At 41.0% G+C, this 13,959-nt stretch overlaps 1 protein-coding gene across 2 annotated transcripts in view; it reads left to right on the top strand.

The window, feature by feature from the left end:
• Positions 1 to 253: 253 nt before the first annotated feature.
• Positions 254 to 13,959, top strand: part of LOC309824930 (kelch-like protein 23) — a 28,857-nt gene continuing 15,151 nt past the window's right edge. Inside the window, exons 1-3 of one of the 2 annotated variants that reach the window (XM_082658236.1) lie at positions 254 to 327; positions 4,809 to 4,872; positions 11,734 to 12,948. In XM_082658236.1, the coding sequence (XP_082514362.1) occupies positions 4,839 to 4,872; positions 11,734 to 12,948 (1,249 nt within the window). In that variant the 5' untranslated portion in view covers positions 254 to 327; positions 4,809 to 4,838. Of the gene's footprint in view, positions 328 to 4,808; positions 4,873 to 10,609; positions 10,840 to 11,733; positions 12,949 to 13,959 lie in introns of those variants that run through there. The other variant, XM_082658237.1, reaches the window with a different exon arrangement.

Raw genomic sequence — 13,959 nt, 5'->3', positions numbered from 1 at the left:
ACAAATTTAAAGAAATCAAGACCTCCTGAGAGATAGAGCGCACCCTGCAACCATCTACCAGTGAATGGGCCAGAGCTGAGCTGCTCAGACAGGACTGACCGCATAATTTGAGAGACCCAGAACACAGTGAAAATGAGGCACCTCTTGTTCAAAGATTATTAAGAATTTCAAGACAGCAAAGCATTAAACCAAGAGTGGGGCCTTCTGGTTGCACAGGTCACACATGAAGCCAGATCTGTGCCCAGACCTTCTCCAGCAACTTCCAGATAAAAGCTTTACCAAGAACTGCTTACAGTCCAAAGGCCCCAGTGCTTCTTCACTGCTTGGGTAACATTTGCAAACTGATTGCTCATAATGTCACCATACACCAAATCCTTTCAGAATTTTCTCCAAGGGTGTTTGTATATATGTATGTGTGTGTGTGTCTGTGTATATATGCATATAGGTGTATATGTATATATATGTGCTCTTTGACGTAGATGGATTATTCTTATAATTATTATATTGCTTTTGCCACTTAAAACTAAGTATTTACCTGTATTAATAAATATTGTTTAAGATTAAAATCTTAAATCTAAATTCACATTTTTTGCAATTTAAATGGAATGAAGAGGTAAAAAATTGATAGAATTATAAAGAGGAAGGAAGGAAGGGAGGGAGGGAGAGAGGAAAGATCCCTGTCCTTTAAGGAACTCCTATAGTAAAATAAGAGGACAGTACTGAAGTGTGACATGGTTAGTATATTAGGAAGGGATAAGCATTACTACATACATAATTTAAGTATAAACTCATTTTATCTTAAAATCTTTCAAAATAGGAATATTTCTCCAATTTTTTATATAAGAAAACAAGCTTGGTGAGGTCACAGAACTAAGTAATAAAAGAATTCTTCAAAACTAGGTGATGTTGAGTCAAGAGACCTGAATTCTAGTCCCAGCTCTAACTGCTAAGTTGCTCTGTGACTTTGGTGAATTATTTTTCTTCTCTGGAATTCATTTTATTTTCTGTAAAATGACTAGACTGAGTGAGTTTTATCCCTAACTACCTTCCAGTTCTAAAATTCTGTAATTCTAAAATCATTATGAATTTAAGTGCTTTCTAGGTTTCGCTACAAAGAGCTTTTAAAATCTATCCTCTAAGTAAAGTTAAGTCATCCTATTTTTAAGGCCTTTAGAAGGAGGTTTTCATTTTACCACAAAACCATGTGGGGGTCAGCCTTTTAATTTTTAGCATATTAATATATCACAAGTTTGAACTCTTCATGTTGCTTAGTTTTCTTGTCTTTGAGCAAAATAACTATGATTTCCTTATCTGATCCTCAGAAAGCAGTTTTTATTTTCATAACTCTCCTCTGACCTACTGACGGTCCTCTGTAAGATTGTCCCTGAACTGGACACAGTACTATATTCAAGGATCAAGACACTGGTTATCTATCTCATTTTGCTCATATAAGCATTGTCTTTCTTCTCTCTTCCTTTTTTCCTCAATGTATATTAGAACAGTGCTTCTCTGTGGATCATGTTAAAATGCAAATTGTTTCCAATCGGTCTGGGGTGGGAGTTGAGATTCGTTTTCCTAATACACTCAAAGATGAAATACTTCAAATATTTAGATGCCTCTTGATTGCCTAACCTGCTGAATCTAGCACCATTTCCTATAAGGACAATAAAAGCCAGAAAGCAATCTTGCCTGGCTTATAGGTCAAGTCTGGGTGCCATAGAAATAATCTGAAAGTCAATTCAACCCTAAAACTGAGTCCAACCTGGCCCTCTAAATGAGCAGCCAAAATGTGATGATGTGCAGACTTACTTGCCACAGGATAGCCTAACCCAGCTCCTATGCACTTGATCACCAAAGAGGAATTACTGGACACAGAAATTAACTGCTAGAGCGGGACCTGGTATAGGCTTTCTTGACTTTGGCACTATAGACTTTTAGGCTGGATAATTTCTTGCTGGGGGCTGGGGGAGGAATATGTGTTTCCTGCGCTTTGTAGGATAGCAGCATTCCTGACCTCTACTCACTAGATGCCATTAGCAGTCCTCCTGGCAAGTTGTGACAACCAAAAACATCTCTAGACTTTGCCAATAATCCCTGTTTGAGAACTACTTAATGCCTAAAAGTCCATATGTTTTATTTGTGGATCAAGTGAAGAGATATTGTACGTACAGAATACCACTACTCTTAAAGCCACAGATCCAAAATATTTCCCCCCAGGTAATAATTTCCTTATCACCAAGTCCACAGCCTTGTCACATCATAGCAATCACCACCTGAGTGTTTAATAAATATTGTTGATGCCTAACTCAATCACTTCCTTCCTGTGTTAGATACATATTAGACTTCTTTCCCTACCCAGGTATTATATGTACTGTGGCACAAATCTATTAGTTTAAACCTGCTTTCGTAGTGCAACTGTAGTCTTTTACAGAACAAGTTATAATTACATCTTTATTCTACTTTTTAAAAAAATGTTATATCTGATATGCCTACATATTCATTTAGTTTTATAGCATTTGAATTTTTTAGCTCCTGGTTAATACTAGCCCTGAAGGAGAGTTAGAGAAGATTTTCATTTATGGTCTCATAAGCAGCTTCCAAGGGACAGCTGATATATCAATAGGGCAACTGAAGGCAGGCACCAGCCTGAGAAGAGTAGTTCTGGTTTATTCTTTTTTAATAGATCTTTATTGGAGTATAATTGCTTCACAATTCTGTGTTAGTTTCTGTTGTACAACAAAGTGAACCAGCTATACATATACATATATCCCCATATCCCCTCCCTCTTCGTCTCCCTCCCACCCTCCCTATCCCAGCCCTCTAGGTCATCGCAAAGCACCGAGCTGATCTCCCTGTGCTATGCTGCTGCTTCCCACTAGCTATCTATTTTACATTTGGTAGTGTATATATGTTGATGCTACTCTCACTTCGCCCCAGCTTACCACCCCCCCGGCCCGTGTCCTCAAGTGCATTCTCTATTTCTACGTCTTTATTCTTGCCTTGCCACTAGGTTCATCAGTACCTTTTTTTTTTTTTTTTAGATCCCATATATATGTGTTAGCATACGGTATTTGTTTTACTCTTTCTGACTGACCTCACTCTCTATGACAGACTCTAGGTCCATCCACCTCACTACAAGTAACTCAATTTCGTTTCTTTTTATGGCTGAGTAATATTCCATTGTATATATGTGCCACATCTTCTTTATCCATTCATCTGTCGATGGACACTTAGGTTGCTTCCATGTCCTGGCTATTGTAAATAGTGCTGCAATGAACATTGTGGTACATGTCTCTTTTTGAATTATGGTTTTCTCAGGGTATATGCCCAGTAGTGGGATTGCTGAGTCATATGGTAGTTCTGTTTTTAGTTTTTTAAGGAAACTCCATACTGTTCTCCATAGTGGTTGTATCAATTTACATTCCCACAGTAGTTCTGTTAATAGTGTGATAATGGGACTGGAATTTATAGCCACTTTCTGCCCCTATTATGAGATATGCTTTTTTTTTTCCCAGAAGATTAGAGAGAGAGTCCTTTACTGACCTAATAACCTCACAGTACATCTTTAGATGAGACCAGTTGTAGGGAATATATAAATAATAATTAATTGCCTTAACTCTTTTACCTTATACCCTATCATTTTGTGCTCCCTGATGGGTTTCTTTTTTCAGGTGGACAATATGATAGTTCTGTTGTAGAGAGATTTTTTGATGTGCTCTATAAGGGCTTATGGAATAATATATTCTGGGCCAAAAACTAAATCTATCTTACTTACGTCATACAAACTGATGTCTGTGTGACGATAGTTCACATGGAAACAAAATATTAACGTAAATGTCTCCTAACAGAAATTCTTAGAAACTCCCATTGTTTATGGAAGATGTTACTTAGTAAAAAATTAGTCTTTTATATTCAAAAATAAATTTTCAGTTGTATGTCTAAACAACTAGTAAAAAAATATTTACAATTAAACTACCATTTGCCGCATAGGATTTTATAATCAGTGCAAACTGGAAAACTTGCTCCTTCACATTTTTTTCTACCACTTTACAGTCATATTCAGATTTTGTTACATATCAGAATCTCAACTGTTCTCACAGCTTGGTCCATGCAATATTTTGTTATCCTCAGTTAAATATGAGAGTATGTTCTTTCAGGGATTTATTAACAATTTAGCCCTTTTCAGGTTTAAATCCAGAAAAAATATCCTATTGCACAATTTGGGGGGATAAAAATACTAGAGTAAACAAATATTTTGAGGGTCTACTATGTGCAAGAAGACAAACAAAACAAAAACTTGTAGAAGTATAAGTGTAGGGCTATGTCTTACAAACAGTGATGTCCTTCAAAGCGTTTACAAATGCTTTTAAAGAGGTGGGACATATACATATGTAATTCATAATTCCCAAGTAAGATTCATAAAGCATATTAGTAATCAGCATAAACAAAAAGTACTTAAGTCAAGGAAGGACTAGATGACCATATAGTATTGTACTGTGTACTCATTCAATTGATTAATTGTCATATAAGAGAAGCTTTATGAAAGAGGTAGATTGTGGTCTATACCTTAAGGGATGGACAGGACTTGGAAAAATGGAAAGGACTTGACAGAGCTTCCCAGATGAAGGGAATAATGTGAGCCACGATGGGGGTGAGCACAGCGTATTCTCGAGATAGTGATGATGTGGCTGGCCTGATGAAGTTAAGGGTTTAAACTGGGGAGTAGTGGAATCAAGCTTTGTAAGTAGGATTTGGCCAATTTATGGACGGGTTTGAAAGCTAATCAATGGAATTTGAATTTCTTCCAGGTACCTCTTAGGAGCAAGTAAAGGGAAGTGATGTCAAGAAAATGCTGTTTGGGGAGGATGAAAGGTATTGTACAGCTTGGGAGGAACGGGGAGAGACTGACACAGAGAAATCTTGCAGTAAGCCAAGTGAGAAGTGATAAAGACCCAATAAGCGTGCTGTCAGAGAGAACGAAAAGGAAGGGATAGATAAACCGGATGCTTTGAATTTGAAAATGAAAAAAAGCACAAAACTTTTAGATCATGTGGTACAGGAGGGCAGTGTCTGCAGATTAAGTCATTTATATAATGTCTTAGAGAACTATGAGCCCTGAGGAAGTTTTTAAAGAAAATTCTGAAAGTCTTACTTTTTTTAAAAAAAAACTTATTTATTTATTTTTGGCTGCGTTGCGTCTTCGTTGCTGCACGCAGGTTTTCTCCAGTTGCAGTGAGCGGGGGCTACTCTTCGTGGCAGTGCGCAGGCTTCTCACTGCAGTGGAGCACGGGCTCTAGGCATGTGGGCTCAGTAGTTGTGGTTCACAGGCTCTAGAGCACAGGCTCAATAGTTGTGGTGCACGGGCTTAGTTGCTCCGTGGCATGTGGGTTCTTCCCGGACCAGGGATCGAACCCGTGTCCCCTGCATTGGCAGGCGGATTCTTAACCACTGCACCACCAGGGAAGCTCCTGAAAGTCTTACTTTTAATCTACTCATAGTTTCACTGGTATAAAAAAATATTTATTGAGTACCTGTTATGTGGCAGACGCTGTTCTAGGAATACCAGAATGAACTGGGGATATACCATGATCAAAACACAAAATCAGGGCTTCCCTGTCCAGAGCCTGTGCTCCGCAGCGGGAGAGGCCACGACAGTGAGAGGCCCGCGTACCGCAAAAAAAAAAAAAAAAAAAAAAAAATCGGTAGGAACAATTGTGATTGTCCTGTGACCTTTAAATTTTTTGTCAGAACATTAAAAACTGTCTTACTGCCAGTTATAAATGTATAGGAAAATGAAAAACAGTAAGACCAATATTTACTTAGTACACTGCAATTAGAAACATTGGAAATGAAAGTATTTTATTTTTCTGTAAAAAACTTAAGAGTAAACAGTTTTCACCGTCTTCTTTTTGTCCTGTAACTTACAATACAGAGTGATCATCTTTCTATGACTTAGTGAATTGTCATACTTCTAAGTTTGGATCAGCTTCCAACATTTTATCCTTTGCATTTTTTTAAAAATAAATTTATTTATTTATTTTTGGCTGCGTTGGGTCTTCGCTGCTGCGTGTGGGCTTTCTCTAGTTGCGGTGAACGGAGGCTACTCTTCGTTGCAGTGCGAGGGCTTCATTGTGGTGGCTCCTCTCATTGCGGAGCACGGGCTTTAGGCGCGCAGGCTTCAGTAGTTGTGGATCGCGGGCTCTGGAGTGCAGGCTCAGTAGTTGTGGTGCATGGGCTTAGTTGCTCCACGGCATGTGAGATCTTCCCGGACGAGGGCTCGAACCTGTGTCCCCTGCATTGGCAGGCAGTTTCTTAACCGCTGCGCCACCAGGAAAGTCCTCCAAGAGTTCTTCTAAAATGAAATTTTTTTGCCAGTATTACTTCTTCTAGGACACCATTATCCGCTTTGTCAACAACCACTGTCCTCTTTAAGTCACAAAGTTCACCTGCACCAAAGTCAGCTGGCTGCAGATCTAGAGTCTCTTCACTGGTGGCACTGTCAACATTCCCATGCTCATCTACTTCTTCTAGAACTTCATTCTGTTCAACTCAAATTCCACTTGTGGCATTATCACTTTTAATTCTTTGCTACATTTTCATTTTTGTTGGCCAATGCCCTCTCTCTGTCATCTATTTTTGTAAAATACTATGTAGATTTATCACTGGAAGACAGGAGGTAAGACAACCACAAGCTTTGTTGTCTGAATGTGAACTGAATAACAGATGCACAGTGACCAATCACCAAGGACTTTGAAAGAAGAGACATGATGGGTCACTGACCTTGATGCTCATCTGTTATTTATGTAGTGATTTGTGGACTGAAGAGCTAGAGGGCGAAATTTCTATTTTATGCAATTATTCACAGTTAATTTACCATAGTAATTGAAATCTGAGCTCTGTTTGAAGGATTGGTGTTATTTAACAAAATGGTGGTAACTGAAATTCATGCATATTGGAAACATTCAAAGAAAAGATTGTCCATGTATTTTTATACTTGAAAATCTTTTATTAGTCACCTCTTAAGCTTCTCTGCAACAAAAATGTACACAAATTAGAATTTTAACTGTTTTATGTCCTTGATTCTTAAGTAGTAAAAAAATTCTGAGCTGATTAACATTACAATTATTACTATAATTGACACAACATAAATATGTTTAAATCAAAAGTAAAAATTTATCAAAAATTATTTCAGTCTGATGAATTGGGCTATTTTCCTTTCATTGAGACCATATATCTTTGGCTGAGTATTGTTTTCTGCTGGCATGAGACAGTTTAGGATCAGTAATATTCCTGTTTTTCATTTCTATAGATATAATCCCTGAGAAAATGTGTTCACATAGACAACTAGATGGGAATGAGAGGAATTTTATTATAGCATTGCCACTCATTTTGTGGATTCTTTCCCAGTATTTGTCAAAAATGCTCTTTAACTTTTGTTGAAAACAAGGAATTGGAAACATTCTGACTTGTGAAAGCACTTGTTACCCAGTCATCAGAATGTTTTCTTTATTTTCCCAGAAGCATACCAAAAAGGCTTTGCCAAGACATAGCAACTCCAAGGCAGCCACATATACCTACCTGTGCTGGTTGTATACTGTACAACTCCTGAGACAGTGTTCACATGGCACTCTACTTGAATGGAATGAGCTGGAATTATGCAGTGCACAACTTAACTCAGCTGTATGTGGTGGCCTTATAAATTATACCTATTTTTTTTTTTACTTAACACCAACTTGTTCTATCCAGTACGTTAAATGAAGTACACAAAATTTTCTGTATATACTGGCACATTTACATATATTGATCATGATTATCACAATTAGCGTACCGAACATTTAATGACATAGCAATACTTAGTGGAAAGATGTATTAATAAGGTAAAAACAACAAATAAAATAGTTATTTTTAGAAACCAAGTCTTTTGAAAAGCCCAGTATGATGTCAAAAGGACTCCAACTCCATGCCAAGCTCAGTATCTGCCAAGAGTCTTTATGTTTCATCTCCACGGTGGCTCTTTATTTCCCTAAGACTTGGATTCGCAGATGGCACACTTGTTTTCTTGAACAGTGTCATTAATTTATTTAACTTATGAATGCTAATTACATGTTTCTGAGTGCATCAAATCTATTAGCATTTGCAGTGGTCTTTTTGATAAAGCATGTGGTAAAGAGGAACTGCTCCTGCCCATACCCTTCAGGACCTTCTCTTCTCTTGGCAGGTTGAAGCAGTCTAATACATACTGATATGCACTTTTTGGGGTCTTTTTTTTTGAGATATAATTGACGTATAGCCCATATACACTTTTAAGCAATAATTCACAACCAGGGAACATCAGGCAATGGAAGCAAAATTATGAATTGGGTTCTGCAGCAATCTGAAATAACAGAACAAATGACAATATAGTGAATTCCGTTATTCGAGAATCATTTATTACATGCTGTTATGATTCTAGAAGCCCCTCCTCTGAGTTAGGTAGAGCCTATATTTACTATACATCAAACTTGGCACCATAGCCACAAACAGCCATTGCCACACTTCAATGACAACCATGGAAAGAATGCCCCATCTTCAATCAATCGCAATTGTGTCCTTGAATGACAACACCAACAATAACATCACTATCCATGAAGGACAAAGTGTCTGTAATTACAGTTAACTACAAAGTTCATGATTTTTGAAGAAATGTTAATAAGATATTAATTTCCAAATTGAGGTTGTAATGGAGAATTAAGTGTAAATATCCTTTCATTATAATAGTTAACATTTATATACCACATCCTAAGTGCTTTCACCGTCATAATTTTATCTTTCCAATATCCTTATGTTAGTTGAGAAAGTACTGATATTTTCTGTTTTACAAGAAGTCAGAAAACTCAGGATCAGAGAAGTTTAGTTAAGCTACATGATTAGATAAGTGGCAGAGAAGAATCTTAACCCTGAAACAAAATCTCATATACTTTTCTTCTCTACTAAACTGTTTACCAGATGTTGAGATAGTAAACCTTTCATTTTTCTTCCATTTTGGGTCCAACATACGTTCTTCTTCTTCTTTTTTTTAAAAAAAAAAATATATGTATTTATTTAGCCTGCACCGGGTCTTAGTTGTGGCACTTCAGGATCTTTGTTGTTGCATGCATGCAGGATCTAGTTTCCCAACCAGGCATCGAACCCCACCCCCCTGCATTGGGAGCGCGGCATCTTACCCACTGGACCACCAAGGAAGTCCCCAACAGTATGTTCTTCTAATTGTGCGAAAGGATCACCTGATGCCCTTGACTAGAATGCAGATTCTAGTATCCCACATAATTCAGTTGAGGTGGTCTGACATGTGGCATTAAAATAAAATCACCCAAATGAGAACGGAGGCCATTTATTCAGATCTTGCTATAGCAAGAGAGTCAGGACCATCATTTGCCTTTGATAGAAGCTCAAAGGCAGATAGGGGAGCGGGAAAGCTTTATAAAAGTGGAAAAAAGGGGAAGGTCTCAGGTATACGTTGGAGGTTGTTGGCCTGGGAAAACTGGAGTCCAGCTACTAGAATCAGAGTATTTTATGTGATTGGTATGGGGAGCATATTTGGCTTTCTCTGACTGGTCCCAAGTTGAAAGTAGGGGTAAAAATAGGGAAGTTGGCAGTCATTGACCACCTCCTTACTGTTCTGGTGCAATTGCTGCAGAAGTTGTGGTTTGGCTTCCTGGACTTCTTATGTGGTTCAGAGTTCTTTTGTCATATACAGTCTGGCCATTGTCTGTTTGTATATTGTCTCTCAGACCATATTCTGAGAAACACACTGGGCCTCTGGTGTTCCTTTCATCCTCGTCTCCTTCCTCCCTTAAGCTGGCTAGACTATAAACTCCGCGCGAGCTATGGACCATCTTTCACCACGCTATTACCAGTGCCTAGGCACTCAGTAAAATCTTGCATATGAATGAATGGTAAATGAAAATATTTGATATTGCCTTTTGTAGGAACAAGAACATGAACTTTGTGGTGTAGCATATGTACGTCTTGATTGGACTGGCTGCCACCAGGAAGAAAGGCTGGAGGCTGCTCCTTCCAGCTACTCTGTTCTAAATACTGTAACCTGAATCCCTGGCCCTGGCTGCTCTCAGTTTTTCTGAAAGCTCCAAGTTAACCCACAGTGTACACATCAGGCCCAGGGGCTTCCCCAGCACTCCTCCAGAGTGCTCTGCTGGGGGCAGGATGGAGTTCGTGGGAAAGCGGCAACTACTTCTAGCATTTTGAAGGCAACCTGAACCCCAGACCTTTAAGTTTGCTGCATTCTCTCCAACCCCGACCCCCAATTCCACTCCACCATTAGGGCCTGGGCTGGGGAGAGCTACTGAAAGAGGGAAAAGGGGGCCCCCCAGCCCCCATATATGGTCCTAATTCAGGACTTAGAGCGTTTGTCTAGAGAGAAAACGCTCGGCAGTGTCTGTGTGTGGGGTGGGGATGGGGGACAGGTCCCGGGAGAAGTGCAGAAGCCAGCAGCGCGGGCGGTCTCCTCCGGGAAGCCGTCCCACCTGCTGCCTGGGAGCCCGCCGGGGAGGGGCCGCAGCCACGCACCCGCGCGCCCACCCCGCCCCTGCCCGCAGCGCGGCCCCTCCAGCCGGGAGTTCCCGCGAGCTGCCCCGCGCCCCAGGCGCGTGGGGGGCCGTTCGGTTGGAGGCGGGGAGCAGCCGGGGCACCAAAATAGGAGCCGCTTGTGGGCTGGAGCTGCACTAGCAGGCAGCCTCCGCCGCGCCTCTTCCAAAGATGGTCAGAGGGTCCGGAGGCGCCCCCGCCCCCGCTCGCCGCTAGCCCGCGGGCCCGCAGCGCGACCCGGAGCCGCCGCGGGAGGTGAGTGCGGGGCAAGGCCAGCCGGCGGGGAGCTAGCGGGGCCGGGCGCGGGGGAGCGAGGCCAGCCTGCGGCAGAGGCGCGGAGACAATGGCCGCGCGGGCGGCGGGCCGGGCCGAGCACGGGGCCGTCAGCGGCGCCCTCCCCACACCTGTGCGGCGTCCCGAGGTGGAGGGACGCGGGCGCCCGACCCGGCGGCAGCGCGCGGCGCCCTCGAGGCGAGTCCCCATGCCAGGCTCCCGGGCGGGGCGGTCTCCGGGCGGAAACGCTGGCCGGGGGCCGGGCGCGCGGCGCGCGGAAAGCCCTGCGGCAGCCGTGGAGGGGGCACGCGGATGGAGGGGCCGCCGTCCGGCCGTTTTCCTTTCCGTTCTTCCTTGAGCAGAAAGGCACAGGATTTCCCTTTTCCGAGATTTCTTCTATCCAGTTATATTTCGATCATCCCTTTTCCTGGCATCTCGATTCGACTTGTAAGGGAGACGGAACTCGGGGAAAAGGTTGAGTTGGGGCCGAGCCGAGACGGCCAAGGTCCAGCCTCGAGTGGGGTGACCTCTTGGACACTTGGCTTGCCAAGTGGGGGCTCTCTGTAGGACCGGCAGCTCGGGGCAGATTTTGGAGACTGGGTGAATGGGGTAGCAAATCAATATTTCTTCTCGAAAGGACCCCTGAGCAATCCGGGGGCCTCATATCAGACTCCGAGCTACCCTGCATTGAAATTGACCATCATATAAATTATGAAATAGTGTGTCCACATCTTGCATTTGTGACAGAGTGCTGAACTTAGTCTAGTTTTGTATATTCGATGCTAATCAATCATTATAATGACAGGAATATTTAGCATTGATTATGAGGTAATGCGCACAATTGAAAACACGTTTATTGTTTCATATTTATTGCAGCCATGGCTCTAAAAGGACAAGAAGATTATATTTACCTTTTCAAGGATTCGACACATCCAGTGGATTTTCTGGATGCATTCAAAACATTTTACTTGGATGGATTATTTACTGATATTACCCTTCAGTGTCCTTCAGGCATAATCTTCCATTGTCACCGAGCTGTTTTAGCTGCTTGCAGCAATTATTTTAAAGCAATGTTCACAGCTGACATGAAAGAAAAATTTAAAAATAAAATTAAAATCTCTGGCATCCAACATGATATCTTGGAAGGCCTTGTAAATTATGCATACACGTCCCAAATTGAGATAACTAAAAGAAATGTTCAAAGCCTGCTTGAAGCAGCAGATCTGCTACAATTCCTTTCAGTAAAGAAAGCATGTGAGCAGTTTTTGGTAAGGCACTTGGATATTGATAATTGTATTGGAATGCACTCCTTTGCAGAATTTCACGTGTGTCCAGAACTAGAGAAGGAATCTCGAAGAATTCTATGCTCAAGGTTTAAGGAAGTATGGCAACAAGAAGAATTTCTGGAAATAAGCCTTGAAAAGTTTCTCTTTATCTTGTCCAGAAAGAATCTCAGTGTTTGGAAAGAAGAAGCTGTCATAGAGCCAGTTATCAAGTGGACTGCTCATGATGTAGAAAATCGAATTGAGTGCCTGTATAATCTACTAAGCTATATCAACATAGATATAGATCCAGTGTATTTAAAAACAGCTTTGGGCCTTCAAAGAAGCTGCCTGTTAACCGAAAATAAGATCCGATCTCTCATATACAATGCTTTGAATCCCATGCATAAAGAGATTTCTCAGAGGTCCACAGCCACAATGTATATCATTGGAGGCTATTACTGGCATCCTTTATCAGAGGTGCACGTATGGGATCCTTTGACAAATGTTTGGATCCAGGGAGCAGAAATACCAGATTACACTAGGGAGAGCTATGGTGTTACATGTTTGGGACCCAATATTTATGTAACTGGAGGTTACAGAACGGATAACATAGAAGCTCTTGACACAGTGTGGATCTATAACAGTGAAAGTGATGAATGGACAGAAGGTTTGCCAATGCTCAATGCCAGGTATTACCACTGTGCAGTCACCTTGGGTGGCTGTGTCTATGCTTTAGGTGGTTACAGAAAAGGGGCTCCAGCAGAAGAGGCCGAGTTCTATGATCCATTAAAAGAGAAATGGATTCCTATTGCAAACATGATTAAAGGTAAGTGCAGATTGTGTTTATTCTGTAATTTTTAGGTGTTTGAGGTTAGGCCAAGGATCTCTCAGTTCTCTCACAGATAACGTTAAAAAGAATTTATCACTTTGGAGTGCTACCTAGGAACTATAGTGGCTTATACAAATAATGTTACACAGAATGTTCCAAGTGAAAATATAGTATAGCAGTCCCCAACTTGACTGAGAGTTATGTGATCAGAGTATGCTACCCAGGCTAGAAAAGAAATATTATTTATATAAGGAAACAGTATAATTCATTCTTCTTCTTCTATAGCCTGTTTTGAATCTACATCTTGCTTTGCGTCTTAAGAATTTATATTTAAATCAAAGGCTAAATGAAAAGAGAAAGCTGGGTAGTTTTATTCATGTTTAATTTTCTATTTTTTTGCTTGCTCTTGACATTGAAGCTTTTTGATTCTGCTTTTAAATATTCAGCTTTTTTTCCTCTCATCATCTGATCATCTGTCTTTTAAAAGGTCTTTCATTAAAACCTTGAAAGGTTTGGTCCCTATAGGGTGTAACAACTTACATTCTCTCAAAAACTAGAGACAAACAACCTCTGCTCTTTGGAATTCCAGTCTTGTCTTAGAGGGAAAAGGAGAGGGGAAGGTCCCCTACCTCCCACACGTGGCCCACACAGTGGCTATTGGATCTCAGCATCTGTCTGAGAAACACTGTATTTTCTGCTGTGTTTGGTACTAGATTAGCCTTGTCTTTCTCTCCCACTGTAAAAAAAAGTTAGGCTAGAATCTCATTTATTTCATTACATTTATTCATTGGTGCTGGGGAGGTGCACACAAACTGGTACGTTGTTACCAAATTTGAGTCATTTTATTCCAGATGTTTCTTCCCAGGCCTTTCTGTTTCTTTTTTAATGCTAGTGGGGGTGTGGGAATCTGACCTGGTCTGGGAATCTGACCCGGTGTGATTCTTGGATGAGAAGAGGAAGCCTGAGAGGCAGAATGGCCTTGTGACCAGACATGCTGCTTCTGAAGTC

Source organism: Grampus griseus (assembly GCF_964374135.1).
Source record: "Grampus griseus genome assembly, chromosome: 7".
Taxonomy (NCBI): domain Eukaryota; kingdom Metazoa; phylum Chordata; class Mammalia; order Artiodactyla; family Delphinidae; genus Grampus; species Grampus griseus.
This window is presented reverse-complemented; position numbering and strand designations above follow the sequence as displayed.